Source organism: Ictalurus furcatus, chromosome 17 (assembly GCF_023375685.1).
Source record: "Ictalurus furcatus strain D&B chromosome 17, Billie_1.0, whole genome shotgun sequence".
NCBI lineage: Eukaryota > Metazoa > Chordata > Actinopteri > Siluriformes > Ictaluridae > Ictalurus > Ictalurus furcatus.
In genome coordinates this window covers 12,198,050-12,223,437 of record NC_071271.1, presented here as the reverse complement: position 1 = coordinate 12,223,437, position 25,388 = coordinate 12,198,050, and the positions used below count along the sequence as shown (strand labels likewise).

The following is a 25,388-nucleotide window of genomic DNA, read 5'->3' as shown; positions in this document are numbered from 1 at the left end:
AGGGACCATCTCTAAAGTTACATACGATATTGTTAAACACGTTTCTAACTTCAATAGCATTTGAAGGGAATGACTTACAGTCATATAACCAACTGGAAAGTGTTTATCTAGGTGACAGGTATGACGCACACCTTTTAGATTTTTGATATTTATTAAAATAAACTATTAAATCACATGTAAATTAGACATGAATTTCACTACCGAATAGGCCCATACACAAAATATACCATTATTTAAAGCTCAATAGCATTTGAAGGGAATGACTTACAGTCACACAACCAACTGTTAAGTGTTTGATACCTGACACCTAGATGAACACTACAGTTGGTTGTGTGACTGTAAGTCATTCCCTTCAAATGCTATTGAGCTTTAAATAATGGAATATTTTGTGTATGAGCCCATGCAGTAATAAAATAAATGGCAATATTTATATATGATTTAATAGCTTATTTTAATAAATATCAAAAATCTAAAAGGTGTGCATTATAGCTGACACCTAGATGAACACTGTACAGTTGGTTATATGACTGTAAGTCATTCCCTTCAAATGCTATTGAAGTTAGAATTGTGTTTAACAATGTCGTATGTAACTTTAGAGACGGTCCCTTAATTTCCGCATATCCGCGAATATCGAACGTCCAACATCAAACCAACTTTATTCTAGTCTTTTAATCAGTTTGTTTTATTAGGTTTTCGCCCGGAGTGAACTTTTTTTGTGCTTAGCATTAGTAACCGCTCTTGTCTGTTTTCAAAATGATATCTTAACAAAAATTCTTGCATCTATGTCTGAATACATTTGATATTTCATGTTTCAAACATCCATTATGCTATGTTATGAAAAATGCACATTACTAAATGTAAATTATTAGTACTAAATCTATTTATGAAATGGAAATAATTGTGGATACTTCCAGTATAGAAATGCTGGTATAAGATATTTTATGTTGGCCCTTTTTGTCAGGCTCTGAGACAAAATTATATAAACAAGTTCACAGGGCAGCTCCATCACAGGACTGACATTAGACTCATTAGAAACAATCACAGAGAAGAGGCTGGTTGCAAAACTGGAGATCGCCATGAACAGTCCTGCCCATCCTCTCCATGTTGCTCTTTCCAGGAGCACATGTAGCTCTTGGCTTATACCACCACGGCATTCAGGAAAGTGCATACATGGATTGTTGTGAATGTCAATGCTGCTGCTATTCTGCACCTTGTAGTTTTGCACCTATTTCTGTCTATTTTTGTTATTCTGATGCTGTCCTTCTGTACCATGGATTTTTGCACCTTATTACATGACATGGTATTTTTATACATAACTACTGATGTCTCTTTGCACTGTGTTAACTGTTATTACATGCTGAAGGTTATACCTGAATGTTATGTCCTTTGCTGCTGTAGCACTCAAATTTCTCAAGGATCAATCAAGTACATCCATCCATCTATCTATCCATCCAGCTATCCAGCTATCCATCTACAGTTGTGCCCAAAAGTTTGCACACCCCATTCAGAATCTGCTAAATCTTAATATTGTTAACCAAATAAGAGGGATCATAAAAATCCCATAAGCTATTTCACATAACAGATGTTTACATATAGTCCACACGCAAGATAATAGCTGAATGTCTAAAATTACCCTATTCAAAAGTTTACACACCCTTGATTCTTAATACCGTTATCTGGATGATCCATGACTGTTTTTTTGTTTTGTGATAGTTGTTCATGAGTCCTTTGTTTGTCCTGGGTAGTTAAACTGTCCACTGTTCTTTAGAAAAATCCTCCAGGTCCTGCACATTCTTTGCTTTTCCAGCATCTCCTGCATATTTGACGCCTTTCAAACAGTGGCTATATGATGTTCAGATCAATCTTTTCACACTGAGGACAACTGAGGGATTCATACACAACTATTACATAAGGTGCAAACATTCACTGATATTCAAGAAGGTAATGCGATACATTAAAAGCCAGGGGGATGTAAACTTTTGAACAGGATGATCTGTGTAAATTGTTAGTATTTTGTCTTCTGGGAGACATGTAACTATCTTATTTAGCGTCTGAAGAACTGAATAATAATTAAAAAAAAAAAAAAGACCTTTAAACAAAATAATAACAATTTACACTGATCATCCTGTATCAACAACTGTATCTATAAGAACATACATGCTTTTGCAATAGTGTCCAAATATTATGTTTTACTAACAGCGGAAGTGCTTTGTCCTGTCCACGTCGTAGCATTTATATTTATAGTACAGTAATATGTTGTAGTATTCATGAACATACAAACACACGAGTGACTTTTATTGTAGTGTAGTACCGCCTCCTGCGCAGACCGAGATAAACAACTTGGAGACACAGAGACACAGAGAGAGAGCGAGAGAGCGAGCAAGTAAGCAAGCAAGCAGCTGCTGCTGCTTCTTCTCGCGGATTGATCTGCGCTAAAGGAATATTATTTACATTGAAGTTTGTGCCTCGTAACTTGCACTATGACGACTACTGAGGTGAAAAGGTCGGTATTTTAACTGTTTCTTATGCTCCATTGTTATATTAAATATGTGCATTTGTAATTATATAGACAGAAAATGCGCCTGAACTGAAGCACAGCTGGCAAAACAGAGCTAACTGGAGCTAACAGGCTAACTGGAGCTAACAGGCTAACACACACACACACACAGGGAGTGAAATGTGTGTGTGATGAGGTCTAGCAGCGTGCTCGGGTCAGGAGACGAAGTCTAGACTACAGACTTGGATTTAATTAGCATAAATTACGTTTTTAATATGGAAAAAAAAACGTGAACGATATTAATGCAAGGAATAGAAGTGTATCAAAAATAAATGGCTCTGCAGCATAAACTGGAAAACAAAGCCACAACACTGGGCCATGTTCAGGATCAGACAGCCATATGTTATTAGGTTGTGATTTACAGCAGTGTTGAAAGGCGTGTGTGTGTTTATTGAAACAGTTGTCCTACTAACCCATTCAGAAAATTTCCCAAAATGTGTGTGTATATATTGCCATTACATTTTTAATTCGAAAGCTGTTAACAAAGGGCTGCTGAGGAAAATATAAACACAGGTGTTGGATATATAAAGCCTTAGCTGTCTTTGTAAGTATATGGTTTGTGTGTTGATAAACAGTGGGTTAGCTGTGTACCCTATTATCTCATATCTGAACAGGAGAGTACATTGTGTCTCTTTCATAGGCACTGCCTCTCCTCAGCTTTGTTTATGAACACTCCCCCAAAAGCGAACTTTCTTGAACTCTGCACACATGATGAATGTCCAGGAAGGTACCTTTTACTCTGTATTTTGAGCAAATCAGATCCAGAAAGTAATGGTGTGTGTTTGTTTTGGCACATGGCAGGTTGACTGGATTAAAATGTTTGGGCCATATAATAATATGTCTGCTCCACAGAGAAGTGAAGGGGGGAGTTGCGTGCGAAGGTTTGGGACTTGGGTGTCAGCTGAGAACTTTGTGTTCCTAAAATATGGCGGAAGCTTGTCATAGCTCTGCTTGTGCACGCACACTCGCATGCACACTCACATGCACACTCACATGCACTCATGCAAAACAACCAGCCTTATGAATTGGAGCACAGTTCTTTAACTTTTTCTTACTTGGAACCCAGATGTGATCTCTCCACAGCTATTTAATGGCCATGACCCAGCTATTCAAATACAACTTGCATAAGGTTTATTTTTATTTTTTAAATTGGAGCTATAAGCTTCTTTGCCCCTGATCTTTCCACCCACAGGACTCCAGTTACTCTGGTTTATAATGTAGTTTCAAAACATTTTATATTGTATTACCAACACTTTTTTTCCTTTATTAAAATTAAATTTTATTAAAATTACTAGATTCAAACTGCTATTAATTATGTGTGTTTTAATTTAGTGTGACCAGTCACTTAGGCTTATAACTAGGAGAATTAAATAATAAATCTAGCAACTACCATTGTAAAAAATAAATCACTGTTCATGGCCCTCTTGCAGGTCCCTGAATACCAATTTAAAAACCTTGGAATTAGAGGAAATGTGAACGTTTGTTTACTGCCAAGATTAAAAAATTCAGCCCATCCAACTTTTAGTGTAATAAAATAAAGATGTTATTTGCAATTTTGGGGCTATAACTTCATGGACTGCTTTTTGCTTTTAAAAAAAAGTTAAATGTTTTAGAGTTATTTCGATCAGTGTTTTATATACAGAGATATCCCTTAGTTAAGAGTTAACAGTAAGATTGTAACTCTGAAACCCTTGTTGTTGTGACTCTAACTCACATGTACATTAATAACTTCAGAAGTTTTTGACATATTTTTTCTCCTGCACCCTCCCCCAATGGCAGTTTGATTTGGTTTGGTCTTTTGTAGGCCTGGTGCAAAGTGGCTTGACCTATGTGACCTATAGCATTGTGCATCTCCGTGAACGAGTTTTGGACAATACTGAGCTACTCATGGATCTAGAGAATATCACAATCGGCCAAGTCATTTAACCTCTCCACCATTGTTATGACATATCACAAACTGTTTATTGCTTTGTGAGGTTCCTGACTAAAGACGCCCCTGATGAAGCACTCTCAGTACTGATTATTATGAAATAATAATGTATTTATGTTTCTAAATTACCTGTATTAGTGTTACAAAAAAGTATTAATAGTAATATGTTATAAATAGTGTTACAAATACATGACCCACATTATTACAGTGCCACAATGTAACCTAGCCTGTATAAAATAGAGTATTATGCAGCTCTAATTTCATATTGGCTTTCATCCTGCATTCATATAAACACCGCATGCCCACTCTACACATGACATGAGATCCATGAACTTGTGTCCTAGTCAGGTTCGGTACAGCACGTCATACATTTCATAAGTGTGTTTTGTTCTATAAGAGCAAAAATATTTGAACATCACAAACTCCACAGGGGTTTAGAAAGTTGGCCATGCTGAACTGATGAAGTCAGTCATGTTCCTGCCTGCAGCCACATCTTTTCTTCATTACATTGTACTGTTTTGCCTCATTCATGTGAGGTTTGGTATATGGTCTTAATCTGATTAGTTGTTTCTCCAGGTGGGATAATGGTGTGTGTATTGTGGCAGGCAGCAGCGTGTTTGCTTTGGATTTTGGTTTCCTTTAAGGAGTATTAAACTTCCATCATGGGTCTAAATTTCCACTGTTAGTTATTAAACAAAAGTCCGGGCATGCTGTTTCTGCATATCATGTTTGAGAAAAACTTCGGAAAGAGAAGTAAAACACAGACATGGTTCATGTTTTTGAAATTGTTGCTAATTCTGTTTTTAGCTCCTTTCACAAAATGAGCTGATTAAGTGGAAGTTGGTGTTGTATAGAAAAGAAGATTTCGAAATGCACAAAATCGGGTCTCCACATAATCCAAGAACACGGTTTCTAGTAAGCAAACTCCAAAAGTTTATCACAGAGTTATGTTGTGATTATGAATCCAGGATATTATGACTACAGCCTACAAGAATGTTCTTATGTTTCCGGGGTACGCTTAAGACAATTTACTGGTTTAAAAGATGGTAGATAAATGGCTGCTAATTTTGCTCATTTCTGTTATGTGGTGAAATGTTATCATATTTTTTTTTCTGCTTGTCTTGTCAGACCAACTACATTTGCTAAGGTTTCACCACAAACAACGGGTAAAAGTCTTCATAAAAGTAGTTCATGCCTCATAAATGCCTTTTTGTCTTATTTGTTCTTATAGAAATTCAAATACAGAATATTATTTCCATCAATGCCTTCCTTTGGTTTTAACTGTAACTTTCAGTGGTTTTTTAAAACCGGTTATGTAAACCTGCAGGACGCTGAGTTAAACGACCAGAGGGTAAATTCTCAGGGCTGTATTCTCTCAGGAAAAAGGGCATGTCTTTTAAATCAGCTTCTTGTCACAATACTTGAATTTCTAGGGAAGAGTGATGGTTCTCTTGTAAGTGTGATGAATGTGTGGAGACTTTGAGTAGAGCTGCGTGTCCGGACTTCGATTCCGCAGGACCCAGTCAAAAAGTCGCGTGAGAGGAGGGTGGATTTTACTTTCATGTGGGCCAGAGCAGGAGGTCAGGTATGAAGCTCGTTGGATAAACAGCGTCCATGCTTATTAATATGGGAACCTTTTCAGGTGCGTGTGTGCTGTTGAGCAACACATTTACCACATTAATTCAGTCAGAATTCTTTTGGGTGTGGTGGGAGTGGAATTTAAAAACCTTCTGGCACAACACTATTTAAGGACATATTTAGGATTCAGCTCGTATCTCATGACATAGTGCTGGGGTTAGGGTTGACAGAAGGGGGCCTGGAGGATGGGCTCTGATGCCTAACAGACACGGAGCTTTTCTGTGGGGGAAGGGGTAGAGAGAGTTAGACCGAGTTAAATGGGGGTTGTTTTTCCTCAAGGAAAGTTTCTCAAAACAAAACCAGTGAGCAGCAGAACACTAGCATTATTACTCAGGCAAGTTTGTGCAGAAACAAATGAGGAAAAATGTGAGGGGATTAGTCCTAGGTGGATTTTTCTTGGGGGGGGGCCAGTATTTCACTTCTTACTCATGTTTTCTTCTGTTTGAATTTTTACTAGAGCTGAAAGTGTTTGCCTTAGGGATGTATGTGTAATTTATTATGCCTTAAACTTAGCCCTTTTTATTATTAACTTTAACTTCAATATCATGAAAGCTGTTCATAAACCCAGAAGCAGACACTGCATTTAAGTCAGGGTTGTGTTTGTGATTTGCCACTTTCCCCAGGAACTAGGGACTTTTGTGTTTACACCGCAGGGACCAGGGTCTAAATTAAGTTCTGGGTAAAATATTTAGCCCTCGCAAAGTCCCTACTCGGGAGGTGGTACTTTTTTCAAAAGCCAGGAACTTTGGGGAGTGGGACTTGGGTGCTGAAAATACTGATTGGTTGTGTGCACACAGCATTTTTTTTTTCCAACCACCATTTTCATTAAAATCAGCTTACTTTGTGTCAATAATCAGTTTTATTGTAGCATACTTCAAGGCTTCATATCCTGGCCAAGGGCTTGTCATGCACAGTCATACGTCACCAGACTAATTTGCCTAATCTTCACTGTACTTTAGACCGCAATGGAAACGCAGACAACAAAGGTCTGGAGGAACCAAATGGTCCCTTGAAAAAAGTTCCTGGGGTAAACTGTTCCGGGTAATTTCGGTGGAAAAGTGGCTATTGTCTCAGAGTTTCAGGACCCACTTATTTATTTTTTTTTTACAACACTCTCTCCTCAGGCCGAGCTCAGAGCAGAGGAAGGTGCGTCTACGTGATGCAGCTCGCTGTAGGCGGAGTCAGGAGACGGAGGTGTTCTACGAACTTGCCCACTCGTTGCCCCTGTCACGCCGCATCACCTCCCACTTGGACAAAGCTGGGATCATGAGGGTGACCCTCAGCTACCTGCGTATGCGCCACCTTCTCCACTCATGTAAGTTGAGTTGATGATCACTCCAGTCCTGCAAAATACCATGCTGGGCAAGAAATGATGTCATATTCAGTGTTTTATAATAGTAGTTTTCAATCCATTTTTTGGTCTCAATTTTGTTCGAAATTGCACTTTTGGTCTTTTTACTAATACATTACTTTGCTATCGGTGACTTTCTGCAGCATGGACTAAGGCATCGGCAGCGGAGGAGGAAGAGGAGGATCCCACTGATGCGTTCTATCAGCAGGCCCTCGCTGGCTTTATCCTGGTGTTGAATGAAGACGGGGACATGGTCTTCCTCTCTGACAATGTCAACAAGTTCATCGGCATCACTCAGGTTAGTGCAGCCCTTAAAGTGGAAACTCTTCTTTGGAGAATTGGTTGTATTGATACAACTTGCCTGGATGTATTGATGCAACTTTCAGAGTATGTTTCACTGTGGATCTCTCACTTAAATAAATATACCAGCATTTTAACCTAAATTCTGATCTACTGCATCTGTAGTGTATTTGCTTGTCTTCTCCCCTCAGTACAGGGAAACATTCAGATTATTGTTCATGGTAATTGCCCGTGTGTTACAGATACAGTAAATACAGATTATGTTGAAAATGCTGGAGTGTTCCTTTAAGTGGTGGGTTGATATGGTATAAAACCTTATAATGTTGTTTACATCGAACCTAGATCTAATCTGAGGTAATATGAACTCTAACGCTAAATGGATTGTGTCTGTGGCAGTATGAATTATTTGCATGGTGGTTGTACCTTGATTTTATATTGGTTATTTAACAAAAAACTGGGACAGCTTGCATTTCTGATCATTATTTGTGTAATGTTGTCTAGCTGGAGTTGCTTGGCCAAAGTGTGTATGAGTATGTCCATCCATGTGATCAAGAGGAGCTGAGAGACCTTCTTACCACCAAACCTGGTAAAGTAATCTTTGGGTACTAAATTAAAGGAGATTGTTGCTCATTTCAATCAAATAATGTTGGCTTAAATAGGCTAATTGTATTGTCCTTTTTTCTAATATAGGACTCTTTAAGAAGAAGTGTGAGAGTTGTACAGAGTGCAACTTCTTCCTGAGACTGAAAAGCACACTTACAAGCCGTGGCAAGACCGTGAACATCAAGTCTGCCACCTGGAAGGTAGTCCTACCCTGCTACTGCAATAATAACTAAATGGTGTGTGAGAACATGTTTGTTCCAGAGCAATTGATGTCTCAGTTGCAACACTGTTATGTGAATTTAAAGGAGAAGAGATGGCATATTAATCTCCCACTGATATAATCTAAACCATAATGCTGTACATGTCTTTGCTTGTATCTTTTATATGATAGATAGACTGTTTTATTTAGTTTCATTCATTGTTCTAATCTCTAGTCCTGAGGAACTGTACGGTTTATGGTTTTCCCTGCTCCCAGTATATCTGATACAGCTCATTAAGGGAGAAACTGATTGAAACACAAGCAGTGCACTGATTTAATTTAACTGGATGTTTAATTGTACTGACATTCATTTTTAAAAAGGAAGTCACCATGAAGTCAATCAGGAAGGAGGTTTAGGTTACGTCCACGTTAATCCATAGTTTCTTCAATGGACAGACAACGATGTGAAGTTGTTGCTATAATGACTATAATATTGTGTGATAAATTACTATAATGTTGAATGGGTCATATGACCGCATCACACGACTAAAAACGCGTCATTGTTTATGAATATCACCGTTTTTGAAAAGCTCCTTTTTCGCTGGACAAAAAACGCTGTCTCCGTGCGGACAGAAGGACAAAAACGAGGAAAAGATGCATTTTCAAATTTATCCAGATTAATGTAGACATAGCCTTAGTGTACATGCAAGCCACAGTTGAAATCCAAGAAACGATGCAGAAATTGATTGAAACTAATACAGTTCCTGGAGAATCACTGGGGGGTCTCAAGTGTGAACAGATTACTGTTCTGGCTGGAATTATGCAGGCAGAGATTTGATTTTTCTGTTCCCGTATGCAGGTGGTTCACTGCACAGGCCGCATGAAGACCCTAAATCAGGAAGGGGAAGGCTCATCCCCTGTGGGGAGCTACATGACTCTGCTGTGTGAACCCATCCCCCACCCGAGCTGTGTGGAGTTCCCTCTGGACAGCAGCACCTTCCTCACACGCCACAACATGGACCTGCACTTCATCCAGTGTGATGGCCGGTAAACACATAGCACCACTCATGCCTTGCTTAAAGAGTGCAAGCCATTCTTTAAAGTACACACTCCTACTCATATTCATTTGGCAGGTCAGCAGAGTTTGTGTGTGTGTGTCTTCATGTATGCACTCTACATATGCTTAGCACTAAGAATAACTGTGGTGAGCCTACGTGCAGAAACCATGTTTAAAACTTCTTCATCTGAGTAGGAATCGTTTACCACTATTAGCATGAAACTGAGAGTGTAGATGGTTTTATTTAGTTTACTCTGCTGCTATTTTTTGAATGCTATGAAATGGGAGAGGTTGAAAAAACCTTTGGTATGCTGAACATACAAAGTACCCAATGTTTTTGGTACTCTGCACCAACCATGACAAAATGGAAATGCATTGACTTCAATTCCTTATCCGTCCAGCCTTTGTAACCAGCAGATTTGATCCAGACAGGGTCAAAGTTATAGCAAGGTCAAATGTCTGACATTTTTCTCCAATAGTTTCCTTCCTGTTTGAAGTCTATTTTAATGGTAACAAGAAAGACTAGACTTGTTGGTGATGGATACGTCCTTGTTGATGTTGTTTTCCTCGAATGTAGGAGTGCAGTGCTCTGTATGCTTCAGTACCATATACACATAAGCTTTTCCTGTTTAAATAGTCAATTGCACTTGCTAATCATTTATTAACTGGTATTTACGATCCAGAGTTAGTTAGTTATTCCTTTTGTCATGAAAACAGTTTTTGGTGGGACCACATGCTGATATTCAAATCTTAAAATCTCAGTAGATACTGTAGAATCAGTGTTAATATCTGTGATTACTTGGTAGTAGGTGGTAGCTTCTGAAAGGAATGAGCCGTTGTTTATTCAGGGTCAGGCGAAATAATAACCACGAGGGGGCGACGCCGAGCAGAGACTGAACACATTCGTCATCCATTTTACTATGCCAAGGTCAATGAGATCTCTGTCAAATCAATATTTAACTAAGGAAATATGTGTTCACAGGGTGACTGAACTTGTTGGATACCATCCCAATGATCTGATTGGCCGGTCTGCCTATGATTTTTTCCATGCACTTGATTTTGATCATCTGACAAGGAGCTTGCATGTTTGTAAGTATCAATATTTGTTTGTATTTTTGTTTTGTTTTTTTTTTATTTATAATGTTAGAATGATAGATTTGTGTACAGCACAAATGATGAATTCTGGACATACATTCTGGTAACATTGGTACTGCTTTGCCACAGTGCTCTCCAAAGGTCAGGTGTGCACTAACCTTTACCGCTTCCTGGCTAAGAATGGAGGATTTGTTTGGACTGAGACCCAGGCAACAGTGCTCTACAACAGCAAGACCTCGCAGCCTGAAGCTGTGGTGTGCCTCAACTTCATCCTCAGGTGCTTAAATAATGTCCATGACATTTCTTTTACCCATTGCAAGAACCTTAAACACTAAGTGCTTTCCCTGATTATCTTATAGTGCGGTGGAGGAGGCAGACACTGTGTTCTCCGTTGAGCAGACACGCAGTGAGGTGAATCAGGACGAACCGAACGTGATTGAGGTGGAGGACTCTGAGGATGACGTGAGTAGCAGTAGCCGCAGCAGCAGCAGCAGTGAGCTTTTCCACAGATTTAAGAACGATCCTGAGGATCTGCTGCAGCTGGCACCAGCCCCAGGAGATACCATCATACCACTGACAGGTGAAGCATGAACACGTCTCATGTTATAGGATCCTATTTAAAAGACTCTTAGTATGCACTTGGCATTTCACACTTATGATATGCTATGATATATGGAAAACTTCTCTGGTTACTTTTTTGACACTAAGCCAAGCTGGACACTTTGTCTTTTATAGCTCCTGGCATGCACTCTCTTAAATGATTGGTTATTGAAAAGCTCTTGAATTTATATCTTGGCAAAAATTTCTGACACATTTCGTTATAAGACAATAACGTTAATACATTTTTTCACTGGGTGTGACCGCAGAAGTCAAGTGTGAATTTGCACCTGTTCATGGTTTAATAGCCACATTTGTGTTACACAAAACTTTCACCACCTCATTGCCACAGTATGTTGTTTTTTTTCTCCATTCTGCAGTGAATACCGAGTTGTTCTTTTGCCCACCATCCAGCCCCACCACAGTGCCCAAATGTCCAAAGGAGCTGTGTACCCCCAAACTCCGCCAGCTCCTCTCGCCCATATTCGACAGCAGCTGCCCCTCCTCCCCTGATCTGGTGAGTCGTACACTCTTTATCTTAAAGCTCTCGAGCTTTCTCTCTATATTGTGGAATATGATTGTCATTTTTGTTGTGGCCCTCAGAGCTCGGCCGACGAGGTTCCCATGGACACCGGTGAGGTGGAGAAGTTCTTTGCCAATAAGCCAGAAGAGACTCAGAAAGAGCCAGTGCAGGTAGATGGTTCACTAACGTCACAGAAATGATCAGTATAGTATTTTCATAAGGAAATAGAACAAGAAACAGAAATGCTTATCCTGATGCTGCTGTCTTTCAGGAGCTGGATGACATGGATCTGGATATGTTGGCACCGTACATCTCCATGGATGAAGACTTCCAGCTGACCTTCCTGCCCCAGTTACCTGAGGCAGAGACACAGGCTACTGAAGCACCAAGCACAGCTTCTAAGAAAAGGTAGTGTTATAGAATAATAAAGTATGGCTGCACATTCACCTAGATGAGAAGTAAAATTCACATGACTTTGCTAATCCGACAGGCTCAGCTTACATAGTCTGTATGTTGAAATCGAGGTCTGTTTCTTGTGTTCAGTAACAGGGATAAGGGTTGAAATATAAACCCTGGGTGTGTATTGAGAATAGACGTGTGTGTGTGTGTGTGTGTGTGTGTGTGTGTGTGTGTGTGTGTGTGTGTGTAAACTGCAAAATAGAAAAGTATTTGTTTCTATTTTGGAGAATCAGAACCGCTGAGTTCATTAGAGAACTTTGGTGTAGATTTTGTGACGCTATAGGAAAGTGTGCACTCTCACACAAAGCTCTTTTCTGATCCTAAACAGAGGCCTGGAGGAAAAGGAAGACATGCCATCTCTAACATCCAAATGGGAGAAGAGACTGAAGAACTGCCCCATAGAGGAGGAGTTTCTGCTCACACCCTCCTCGCTGGTAAGGAGACAATTGCTAGTGTAAAGGATATTTGGCAGTATAAGCAGGAGTGTAGTGTCTCTAAAATAAAAATCGTTTGAATTGTGTGTTTTGGATTAGATGGACTTGCAGGTTTCAGGTGATTTAGAAGAGCTGGATCCTGAGCGTTGGAAACAGAGTCAGCTACTGACAGACCGAGACCCTGTGCTGGGAGGAACACAAGCACTGTGTGATACAGGAGGTACACACTGTAGGGCACTGTTTATTACATTCAAGTTCATTCACTGCATCCTTAAACACATGAACACATTTTGATATGCTGTACATCTTTATGATTTTAACTCTAACGCGTTAGTTAGTTCGGCATTAGTTTGCACTCCAGTTAGTCTATTTGTTATTATATTGGGAAAGTAAATAAATAGTGCAGACCTTCAGCTTTAATTTAGTGTAACATAGTTTATTTAAGATATTTACATCTAAATCGGGTGAACGGAGTAAGAATTACAGGAATTATCCCACCTGCCTCCTTTATTTGTTTATTTATTTGTTATATATATTACAGTATATATAATTTATATAAAATGTATATTTATTAATTTTTAAAGTGTGGTTGCATATCAAATGCAGTCAGTGAAGTTGACTTCATTGACTGCATTTGATATACAACCACAGACTTCACTTCAGCCTGATGTCTGGAATCCATAAACATTGCCAGACACTGGGTTTCTTCTTTGCTGGTGCTGCTCTCCAGGCCTTTACTGCAGCTGTCTTCAGTTCCTGCTTGTTCTTGGGGTGGTTTTGCTTTCTATTTTGCATTGAGCAAGTGAACTGCATGCTCTATAGGATTCAGGTCAGGTGATTGACCTGGCCATTGCAGAACATTCCATTAATTTGCCTTAATAAAGTCTTGCAGAGCTTTTGAAGTATGCTTTAGGTCACTGTCCATATGCAGTGCAAAGCTCCATCCAAGTTTTGAAGCTGAATCTGAACAGAAAATAGCCCTATCCACTTCAGAATTCATCCTGCTGCTTTTGTCAATAAATACAAGGAACCAGTTCCATTGATTGCCATACGAGCCCATGCTATGAAATGGGGTGGTGTTCTTTGGATCATGCGCAGTCCCTTCCCTTGTCTATATTTTTCTCTTCCTATCCGTAAAGAGCAAGATGATGGTTGTTTCATTTGTCCATAGTATGTTGTTCCAGAACTGTACAGGCTTGTGTGTGTGTGTGTGTGTGTGTGTGTGTGTATATATGTATGTATATATATATATATAATATATAAAATATGTGTGTGTGTGTGTGTGTGTGTTTTAGGTAAAATCCTAACGTGGTTTTCCTGTTTTTCAATCTTACCAGTGATTTTCATTGTGGTAAACTCTGTGTATTTAGTCTGGTGAACTGTTCTCTTCATTGTTGACTTTGACACGCATACCCCTACCTCCTGGAGGAAGTTCTTGATCTGCACAACTGTTGTGTGGGATTTTTCTTCACTAGTGAAATTTTTTTCTGTCATCTACCACAGTTGATTTCGGTGTTGTTTTGAGCCTTTTGGTGTTCCTGAGCTCACCAGGGTGTTATTTGTTTTTAAAGGGGTCATGGCATGGTTTTTAATTTTTATTTTATTATCTTCCCTGAGGTGTTAAAATTCCAGCCACAACCAAATGAGCCATTTTTGGAGCTTAAATAAATGCTTTTTTTGTATGGAGTGACCTCATATGTCAAAAGATCAAGGGAAATTTGATTTCTTATGTCATGACCCCTTTAAAATTTGTTTGGATTTTTTAGCCTGACGATGGTTTGCTTCACTGCAGCGACGGCTCTTTAGAGGTCATAATGGGAGTTAAGAGCAACAGATTCTAATTGTAAATGCCAACAGTGAAATCAACTCCATGAGATCAACTTTTTCTCTGCTTACCTGTAAGTGAAATCATAAGGGAAATCATAAACACACCTGGTCATGGAACTCCTGAGCCTCTTTTGGTCCCACAAGGAGAGGACCACCTGTTAAAAAGTGCTGTAATTCCTACAACATTCACCTAATTTGGATGTGTATGAAGGGTCTAACTGCAGTGAACCATAGTGGTTCATTTTAGCGATAGTAAAAGTTCACTTTACAAAACGGTTTCAGAGAAACAGGATGTCTTTTGTTTTAAGCAGGATGTTTTGGGTTTTTTTTTGCTCTGAGTGCTTCAGAGAAGTATGCCTTTTGGCCCCCTAACCTTTTGTTCCTTTCTTGCTTGTTTCCAACAGCTTTGATGAGCGATTCTTTCTCATCACAACCACCTGATTTAATGGCTCGTCTAACTGGGACTATATCACTCGTTTGAGGAGAGAAATGTAACGGGAATCATGAAGCTACAACGAAGGTGCTTTGTCTTTATTATGAATTCATAATAAAAATGTGTAATGGTCACAACACAGTTCAAGAAATTCTGGTGATCCATCACCTGTGTATTAAAACCACTTATGAAAGAACAGATTCTTTGCTGGTTTCTCTGAAGCTGATAAGTAGCAGAACGGGTTGCGAGAACCGAGTTCACTTTAGTTGAGCAGAATTAGTCATGGTGTCGATATCAGCCACACCATGCACCTCAAACTCAAGCAGAGCTAGCTGATGCTGTGAAACAACGACCGTGCAGATACCAACACTTACACAAAACAATACAGAACTCTGTGTCCGATGACAAGTTTGGAAAATGTCGTGCAATTTCAGACATGGGCAAGCAGTTTATTCAGATCTTTTGCCTTTACTTTTTCTACTGCATCAATGAACACGGTCAAAGAATTTGTTAAGCAAAAGATCAGTTTAGTGTCTCATGTTGCTGTGGCTAAGTAAAACAACCACAATATTGCATTGTGTAACCCCATCTCCGACCTTGCGGTTGCGAATGAAAAGAATTTCATTTGTTTTTCTACCTGAAATGAGCGACTTTTCGGTTCATTTTGAGCCTCACTTTTAAATCGAGGAATATACGTTTAATCAACGCCATACATAACGCACACAAGTCCTCACTTCTTCTTTTTTTTTTGGTAACATCTTTTTATTAAGCATTTTATATACCTTTGCATATGTAACATGTAATTAAAAATACAGATTGATTTGTTTTGCTTCTCTTGTATCTTTGTGAATTTATAGTAATCATTGATACTTGTTTGCTCGTCTTGTGTCCAGAAGCTTGTCGTGTGTAAGTTTTAGCAGATTGGGGGACAGTAGCCAGAAAGTTTTTAAACTGTCTTTAGCATTTAATCACTGAATGTTTTGGATTTTGACCATGTAGTTTATCGATTACATGAGCTAGCTTAATCTGTAATGATACAGTATTCGATCTCATATGAAAACTTTCTTCATGGATTTGTTCTCAGTAACTTTTTTTGTTTTGTTTTGAGCGGACGGGGGAATATTTTCCGCTATTTTTAAAGATTCAGGTTGAGAAACCTTACAAGCTATGTTGATGGACAATTAGAAATGCCTTGCTTGTACATTTTCCTTATTATTTTGCTGTCTGAAATCCCTGTATGTCTTGTTTCATTTTGAAGTTTTTAATCCTCAATTTTAACCATGAATTAACTTTTTTTTTCTTTTTTTAAACAGAAATACAATAAAACTGAGTGTATGATCATGTAGCCAAGTAAACCATTCAGTTTATTTTCTTTAAGAACAAGACAGCAGAAACGGACCCAATCGAATGGCATTAAAATATTATAACCCAGCTCTGTGTGAATGAGTGTATATCCCCATTGGCGGATTGGCGTAACATCTAGGAAGCCTGGACTGTCCCTTCCTCGCTGTGACCTTAAATTCCAGTATCTATATTATTACAAACATGCTGTAACGTTACTTAAGCTGTCTTTTGCCTTTGCATAATTACATAATTATGCAGCTAAATGACATTTCTTTCTTTGGACCATTTATTAAATCAGTTAGCTTACGATTTTAACCATGAGTAAAGTGAAAGAGCCCTTCACAACGTGTTACTTTAGATTTGTAATGTAGAAGTAAACTAAGGGCACATTTTGTAGTGAAGTTGACCAACAGTGTTAAGCCCTTAGTTTACTGCTACATTACAAGGCTAATATTTTGCTGAAGGCTGTGAAAAAGACAACACCTGAAACACCTCCTACTTTCTGAAACTCTCTCACTTCTGTTCCCTGTGATGGTTTTCTCACCCACCACCTCCATTCCTCCCCGTTCCCTCACCATCCTACACCCATGGCTCTGTTTTTTAAAAAAAAAAAAAAGTGAACTCAGACTTCCCTCCTCTTTTCCAATTTCATAATGTTTCCTCACACTGCTGTTCTTTGAAGACATGGCCTGTGTTTCAGTGGAGTTGAATTTTAACAATAGTGGCTACTGTATGCTCTTATAAAGAGTAAAGATCGAGAGAGTAAAAAGCTTGTTGTACTTTCTATGCTTCACTGATACAAATGTACTGTAATAAATGATATAAATTTACTTTTTTTTAATTCAGAGGAATGCTATCTTAGTGTAAGATGGGAAACAGGGATAGATGTACCATACTCATGAAACTAGCAGGAACCATGAATCTGATTTAGTCCCACAATTTTATCAGAAGTCAATCAATAACACCTCAAAGAGAAGTACATGGGTCTTTCTGAAATCTAGTTTTAATCATTTTCCATTCAAAAAGATTTAGCAATTTTATAATCCATTTATATATGTACTCTGTGTGCATGTGTATATAATATATACACACTTGATGTTATATCTAAAAGCTATATATACAAATGTTAAAAAAAAAAAAAGAGACTGTTATAACAATAGTTCACTGCAAATGTGCACATGCTCTCAAACACACCATCTTCTATTAACCTGCATCAGAGAACAGATAGCATGGCTTGGAGGAAGGTGTTTTATATATAACCTTCCTGTAACTGACATTATTTTACACATTAGTTAATGTGAACAAGCCATAAACTTCAGCATTAATAATGAAACTAACACTTGTATTAAGTGATGTTTAAATAAGCCATATAATTTACTATTAATGAGTCAGATTAAATCCACAATAAGCATTATTAACTAGCACCTTAATTAACATTTGTGTTTAACTGAACATTCAGAACTGAGGTTGAAAAGCAAGTCACAGAGTTCTGCAAGTTCTCAACATTTAGGAAAATGCTGTAAACTAATTTCTGTCAGTTTACGTTGACATTTTTTTAAAATTATGGACTAAATCATTTGGCAGTGGGGTGTATTTCATTAAAATTTAAACAAACATCAATTAGTACATGTATTAACTTACTTTATTAAAATGTTAACATTACTAATGTTGAAGTTCACAGCTGGTTAATGTTTACTAATGCAGTAAATAATAAGCAAGTAATAAGTAAGTAAGGGAACCTCAGTGCAAAGCATCATATATCTCCTACACTCCACCTGTTAAATAAGAGCACTCAGCAGCAGTCCCAATTAATGGACAAGGCAGACATGAAACAATAAACAGAATGAGGGATCCAAGATGAGATCCAAGGGAAAATGCTTCCCTCAGGCCAGAAATGAGCAATTAGTCCCAGCTCAGCACCTAGGCAAGCCCTTTTAGTCTTTGAAATAATCTGTACTTGTGGCATAAGTGGAGGAGACACCACCAATCCCCCAGTTCTGCTGGAGTCACCTTCATTCATTCATTTACTCAACCACCTAGTTGCAGTCATGCAACAGAAAGTCACAGTCCACTACGATAATGTCTGTTATTACAGTCCACGAGACCACTGTGGTCTACTCCCCTCACTGAGGGCAACGATAAACATGTCTCCAGCACCACTGAAAACATCAACACAATCAATATCACTGTGCACATCTCACACGGTCATTCGTTTGCTAAATATCTACCCCCTCTCAACTGCATGGTTTCATTCAAATAAAATAAGTGCCAAAAACATTGTTTAACTAAAAAACCTCTGAAGCCGACCGAACTACACCGATAGGTATGAAGCATGGCAAGAGAACGAACAATCAATAAGCTGAAGGTGAGTGAGCTCACACACCCAAAAGTTAGTTGTCCTTTTCAATAGAAAGTGCGATGTGCGAGGCCCGCGCTTCTCCTTCATTTCCTCCAGCTACAGAACGTGGGGGTGTGTCCTCATAAGGTGGCGGCGCCTCTGTGCTCTGATTCGAAGTGTCTGTGCAGTTACTGGAAGCTGACTGGATGAGAGATGATAATGGGCTGTTCTCTGACGAGGCCAGCAGGAGCTGAGTGGGTCCGCGCAAGGGCGGGATGCGCTGACCCCAGCTTCCGTACACCGCCTCTTCATAGGTGGGCAGAGACACAGGCAAGCCATCCACCATCAAGTCCAACTGATCAGACGATCGCCTGCTGAAAGAGCATCAACCATAACTGTGTGAACTAACACCTAACAGAGTCGTTATTAGGTTGCCGAAAGCAGTGTGGTGAATTACTTACTGAAAAACACTTTTCAATTATGAGACTGATTACTGAATGAGATATAGCAGCAGCTTATCTAATCTCATCTTTTTCAGGATCACATCAAACATGGATGGATGGATAGATAGATAGACAGACTGCTGATGTATGGATGGATAGATGGGTGTATGGATGGAAGGATAGATAGATAGAGATAGACAGGTGGATGAATGGATGGATAGATAGACTACTGGATGTATGGATGGACGAGTGGATGGAACTATAGATAGATAGATGGGTGGATGGATGGATAGATAGATAGACGGGTCTATGGATGGATGGATGGATAGATAGATGGGAGGATGGATGGATGGATGGATAGATAGATAGATAAATGGATGGATGGATAGACAGATGGAAGGATAGACAGAGACAGGCAGGGGGATGAATGGATAGATAGATGGGTGGATGGATGGATGGATAGATAGATGGTGGATGGATGGATGGATAGACGGATGGATGGATAGATAGGTGGATGGATGGAAGGATAGACAGACAGGCAGGGGGATGAATGGATAGATAGATGGGTGGATGGATGGATGGATAGATAGATGGGTGGATGGATGGATGGAAGGATAGACAGACAGGCAGGTGGATGAATAGATAGATAGATAGGCAGGTGGATGAATAGATAGATAGATAGATAGATAAGCAGGTGGATGAATAGATAGATAGATAAGCAGGTGGATAAATAGATAGATAGATAGATAGATAGATAGATAGATAGATAGATAAGCAGGTGGATAAATAGATAGACAGGCAGACGAGTGGATGGATGGATAGATAGATAGATAGATAAGCAGGTGGATGAATAGATAGGTATATAGATAGACAGACAGATAGACGGGTGGATGGATGGATAGATAGACAGATAGATAAGCAGGTGGATGAATAGAGACATAGATAGGCAGGTGGATGAATAGATAGATAGAGAGAGATAGATAGATAAGCAGGTGGATGAATAGATAGATAGATAGACAGATGGATAAATAGACAGATAGACGGGTGGATGGAAGGGTAGATTTATACTGATGTAAAATTAAAAACTGCAATAAATTCTAATAAACATTAAAATTATGCAGCTCCCCCAACTGTGGAGCAATGTGCCCAAAGCATCATACCTTCGAGATTGGCAAGGGTAGAGCCGGGACTTGATGACCATGCAGGCCGTGGTGGTGAGAAGAAAGATGGAAACGCCCACAGCAGTAGTAGCCACACTCGGGATAGAATTGGTCACTCTGTCTTCATATTTAGCATGTCCAGCTGTGAGAACATACACAGCACATGTACAGCATTTATTGTAAGCGCTCAGCTACCAGAAATGTTCTCACGGATGTAGTACAATTGTAATGGAGACAGGAAATTATGCCAACATTAGGAAATTGTCTCTTCCAGTGGTTTATCAAAATCTTTGAAACTGATGACGCAGGACATTTCTGAGGCTTTAAATGCATCACAGGAAAAGAATATTGGTTAGTATGGTGACCGTGCCTCTTCCTGTTCACACTATTGGTTTCCTGCCTCTGTGTGGCTTAGCTCAAAAGAGGAAGCAAACAGATGCTGCGAGCAAAAAGTCAATCTTCTGGTTTTCACTTCCCTTACACTTGGACACAACATAGAGCTTTTGTAGGTCATTCAATAAATAATTCCCACCTATGAACACAGGTTCCCAGCACTGGTCCTAGAGTCCTACACATGTTAGTGTTTTACCTGCTCGAACACACCTGATCCAATTAGTCTGCCTGAGTGAAAGTGGGTGTGTTCGAGCCGTTAAAGCACTCAAACGGTCAGGACAAGTCACACTACAGGTCCAGGGTTAGAAACTCCTGCTCTGGAATGTTTCTTTATCCAAAATGTTGGGAAAAATTTAATGGGTTTATAATAATTATTTCTATTAATATATTTACATCCTTATTTACATATGCAAATACACTACAGCCAAATGTTTGTGGACACATGATCATCACACTTATAGCCACTTCCATATGTACTCTCCCTTTGCTGTTATAAAAACCTCCACTCTTATGGGAAGGCTTTCCGCTATATATTGGAGTGTGATTTTGCCCATTCAACTATCAGAGCATTAGTGAGGTTGGGTACTGGTGTCAAGCGAGGAGGCCTGGGGTGCAGTCGCATTCCAATTCATACCAAAGATATTCAGTGGGGTTGAGGTCAGGGCTCTGTACAGACCACTCAGTTCTTCCACAACAACCTTGGCACACCATGTCTTCATGAAACTTGCTTTGTCTACAGGGGCATTGTCATGGTGGATCAGGTTTGGGCCTCTCAGTTCCAGTGAAGGAATATGTAATGTTACAGCATACAAAAACAGTTTGGAGAAAACCTACATATGGGTGTGATGGTCAGGTGTCCAGATACATTTGACCATATAAATGACCCAGGCAGCAAATGCACATGATAAGTTCACAATGCAAAAAAAATTAAAAATAACATATATATAATCCACTACAAAACGTATAAAATAATAGATGCAGCCACTCTGTCTTACCTGTGTTAGGTACGCATGTGGGGATACTGGGCTCCCATCGGCCTTTGCGGCAGTTGGAGTGGTGGACGGCTTTCGGCAGGACATATCCCGACTCACAGAAATAGTAGATACGACTCCTTGAAGGGAAGCCCCTACATGGAGAAGGCTTACAGTAAAAGCCACCATGCTCAGGGATAATCGGGTGAGAACAGTTCTGACCTGAAAATTCCAGGACACACAAGACAAATATCTAGATGAACTGATTTAGAGTTGGCATTTCTTTCAATAACAAAACAGATTTACACAAGAAAAGGAAGAGAGCACTGTTCAAAAGGAGTGCCAGTGTTGAATGACAGTGGAACAATCAATCAAGTCTCAATCAGTTGTGGCCTTATCACTCCTCTGTATGGTGGTGGTTTTGGTGTTTTGGTTTGAAAATACTAAAAAGAGGCATACCTGTGCTGAGTTCTGGCAGGGAAGTCAGTATGAAGACAACATAGCCCATTAGAGCGTGTAAACATGGCCACAGAGGGAGTCGGTGTGTAGACATCAAAAACACTCGTCCTGGTGGAACAGCAAACACACCAAGAAATGAAAAACTTTTGATTTGAATTAAACACAACACAAAGTTATTTTTAAAGTACGTTCAGGATAGAGAGAGACGATTTTGAGAGATGGATTGTCTTTACTGAAAGAGGTGGGGCCCATGCACAGCTGCACACGCATCAGCTAATTAACAAACACCACACCCTTATCCTGACCATAGGAGAAGTGAGCCTAAGCAAGACCTGCAAATGCAAACGAGGTCACTAAAACGCACGGTGTGAAAATGTGCATAGTGCACAAGACTGGTGTTGAAATGACTAGCTACTGTGCCACAACTTCCTGCACAGTCTTCTGAAAGTAATTTAGAGAGGTGAACAAAAATATAAACACTGCGCACTGGCAAGCCTTTATAAATGCCAAGATATAACCAACAAGGTGGGGTGAGTGGGAAGCTGCCTCCTGTACTCTGTACCTTTTGCACAGTGATAAAGTGCACATCAGACCACAGCGTAGGTGGCTGGTACCTATGGAATGATAAAGAGTATCGGAATGAACAAGCATGGTATGCATCAAAGGGTTTTAAGGGACTGAACAACACCTTGCTGGTTTATAATTAAAAAATCTGAATCAAAAGTAAGCTAAAGCAGTCTTAAAGGGATTGTAAGTCAAGGGAACCCGACAGCATGGTCAATAGTAGTAGTAGTAATAATAAATAAAATCAAATAAACTATTAATGATAATGGTGACGATGATGATTATCATCATCAACAACAACATACAATAATAAGAGTATTATTATTATAAACATCTGTAATAAATAATAATTATAATAATATGGTGATGGTTATTATTAACAACATCTATAATAACAATAATAATAATAAGGTGACGATGATTATTAACAACATCTGTAATAATAGTAATAAGAATAATATGGTGATGGTTATTATTAACAACATCTATAATAATAATAATAATAATAATAATAATAATAATAATAATAATATGGTGATGGTTATTATTAACATCTATAATAATAATAATAATAATAATATTATTATTATTATTATACTAGGTTTCATCAAATATTGTTTAGATATTTAAAGGTTCTTAACATCCCTACAGGGGGTTCTGCTCAGAATCCATTTCTAATCAACTTAAAAAAGTAAAGCTGGGGAAAAAAAAGAACAAAAGGAAATAAAACCCACTTTTTTCTTAACAATAATGATAAAAATTCACAAATCATATAGGGAATTGACAGGTGTCTGTAAAAAGTAATATTCCTGCATGACTACAGAATCTGATTCACCTGTTAGAAATCAGGTAATAACTGTAAACATGTCATGGCTCACCACACAGTGACAAACCGAGGGTAAGAGGTTTTACATTAAACGGTTAATATATAGGAGTGATTATATTAGTCTGTTGAATAAAAACTCAGTAAAACTGGAAGTATTAAAGTACAAAAACACTGCTGTGAAAGCAGTTCATTATTAACAGAGTGAGACAATGAACAAGTTAGTAATAGTTTAAACACGTCTGACAGACACAAATGCTCGAAAAGCACATTTCTAGAGTTTTCTCCGGGGATTTTCTCCTTCTGGAAAAGGCTTTTGATGAGGCCACACACAGCCATCCACACACACACACACAAACACGACTTCTTTTCAATGACGCTGCGCACAGAGCCGAACCAAAACAGACAGGCGTAGAGTATAACGCTTATATAAATAAATAAATATATATATATATATATATATATATATATATATATATATATATATATATATATATATATATTATATAATGCTTACCTGGCAACGGGCGATGAAACGTAGATTAATTGGCTGGCTGGAGATTCACTCAGAGAGCCTTAGTGCATGTTTTTTTCCCCCCTGAATGCGCTCTTTTCCCAGAGCCAGAGTCTAAATGCACAGGCGCGACTCAACAAGTCTATTTCAGCGGCGCCGCCAGATGACTCATCCCTCAACAGAGTTGCCAAAGTGACGAGAATCCTGATTGGCTGCTACAGCCGCGCTGTCACGAAAATGGAGGCTCCTGATTAGCTGCTTGAGCTGAAGGCTCGCCTCGGTTCCACCGGAGGCTGTCGGAGAGAGAAGCCTCCCCCCCACACACACATTCTGGAAATGGGCAGCAGTTCCGGGGAGCGTTTAGATTGACTGTTTTAAGCAGTCATTATACCCACGCTGGCATTTTACACTCAATACACTTGGTTAAAAACACGACTCTACACTTCCTCCGAGAACTGACGACAAATAACATTAACACTGGGCAAGTGTAAGTACTAATGAGCAAGGATGTGGGTAAATGTCTCGAGGGCACACTGCTGAAAGTGTTGTAATGGCACAGACATTTTGTTCTTAGTCAGTAGTGCTCATGTAACGTTTACACATGTCCGAGCTTATGTACAGGCAGGATGTTAGCTGTAATTTACCACTCCTAGCATCCTGACTGGTGAGCATCATCATTCTGATGAAATATACCATAGTCTATCATAATGTGTTTTAATACGAACACTAAAATGCAATATAGTCTCTAATTTGGTCGTAGTGTCTGGGTAGAAAAAAAACAACCTTACATTATCAGAGCACAAGAAAAAGCACAAAAGCAACTCTATAGATATATGGTTGTCAATTTGAAAGTGTTTAAAATCTGGATGACAAAAAAAACCCCATCAATTTCTTAATAGTGATTTGATGAATGCAACAATACAAAGATGATCTGAACAAGTGATTTGATGAGACATGTTTTTGAATGTGTACTAAAACAGGGGTTCTCAAACTTTTTTGCAGCCAGGTATACCTTAAACCCCCCCCCCCCCCACACACACACGATCTCTACACGTTTTTTAAGTCTGCTCATTATTTAAATGTGTACAAAATTATTTTTTTATATGTATTGGATATGTATTGGTTATGTATTGGAGCAAACACTTTTCATTCCTAAACGGTCCACTCACACAACACATTTGTGTTAAAGGCCTCATTAGGTTCAAGTTGGCATTATTTAAAGGTCTACTTTTTTTTTTTTTTTAGATTTTGGATTGAACCCATTTAATTCATGTGTTCAGTCAAAAAGATCAGTAAATATAACAACCTAATACAAGGTGGGTTGTAATTTCACCACTCCTCCAACCTGTGGAACTAAAAGACAGGCATCATTCATT

General features: G+C 38.9%; 2 protein-coding genes across 4 annotated transcripts; one reads left to right on the top strand and one right to left on the bottom strand.

Annotated features, from left to right (window-relative positions):
* The first annotated feature begins 2,342 nt into the window (after window positions 1–2,342).
* On the top strand, window positions 2,343–17,177 carry hif1al (hypoxia inducible factor 1 subunit alpha, like). Its single transcript, XM_053646352.1, has 15 exons — window positions 2,343–2,503; window positions 7,250–7,440; window positions 7,620–7,774; window positions 8,278–8,362; window positions 8,467–8,579; window positions 9,438–9,625; window positions 10,618–10,724; window positions 10,860–11,007; window positions 11,090–11,310; window positions 11,708–11,844; window positions 11,931–12,020; window positions 12,122–12,258; window positions 12,638–12,743; window positions 12,843–12,963; window positions 14,975–17,177. Exons 1-15 carry the CDS (start codon window positions 2,481–2,483, stop codon window positions 15,049–15,051), a joined length of 1,899 nt encoding a protein of 632 aa, XP_053502327.1. The 5' UTR covers window positions 2,343–2,480; the 3' UTR covers window positions 15,052–17,177.
* On the bottom strand, window positions 16,955–24,638 carry zgc:152863 (uncharacterized protein LOC562658 homolog). Of its 3 annotated transcripts, XM_053646356.1 has the most exons (6): window positions 24,016–24,638; window positions 22,674–22,725; window positions 22,112–22,219; window positions 21,677–21,874; window positions 20,289–20,430; window positions 16,955–19,059 (listed from the first exon to the last, which is right to left on the bottom strand). In XM_053646356.1, exons 3-6 carry the CDS (start codon window positions 22,203–22,205, stop codon window positions 18,738–18,740), a joined length of 756 nt encoding a protein of 251 aa, XP_053502331.1. In that variant the 5' UTR covers window positions 22,206–22,219; window positions 22,674–22,725; window positions 24,016–24,638; the 3' UTR covers window positions 16,955–18,737. The 3 variants fall into 3 exon arrangements, with proteins under 3 accessions (XP_053502331.1, XP_053502332.1, XP_053502330.1); XM_053646357.1 differs by lacking the exon at window positions 22,674–22,725 and having other exon boundaries at window positions 16,955–19,056; XM_053646355.1 differs by lacking the exon at window positions 22,674–22,725 and having other exon boundaries at window positions 24,016–24,637.
* Between the last annotated feature and the right edge of the window lie 750 nt (window positions 24,639–25,388).

What these genes read in the sequence shown, in the direction of transcription:
- hif1al (XM_053646352.1), top strand. Translation starts at nt 2,481, where the DNA reads ATGACGACTACTGAGGTGAAAAG. An exon ending in TGCCTCAACTTCATCCTCAG is followed by an intron (nt 11,008 to 11,089) that starts GTGCTTAAATAA and finishes ATTATCTTATAG; the next exon opens with TGCGGTGGAGGAGGCAGACA. An exon ending in AGCACTGTGTGATACAGGAG is followed by an intron (nt 12,964 to 14,974) that starts GTACACACTGTA and finishes TGTTTCCAACAG; the next exon opens with CTTTGATGAGCGATTCTTTC.
- zgc:152863 (XM_053646356.1), bottom strand. Translation starts at nt 22,205, where the DNA reads ATGTCTACACACCGACTCCCTCTGTGGCCATGTTTACACGCTCTAATG. An exon ending in CCTGCCAGAACTCAGCACAG is followed by an intron (nt 21,875 to 22,111) that starts GTATGCCTCTTT and finishes TGGAATTTTCAG; the next exon opens with GTCAGAACTGTTCTCACCCG. An exon ending in TACCCTTGCCAATCTCGAAG is followed by an intron (nt 19,060 to 20,288) that starts GTATGATGCTTT and finishes ATGCTCTTTCAG; the next exon opens with CAGGCGATCGTCTGATCAGT.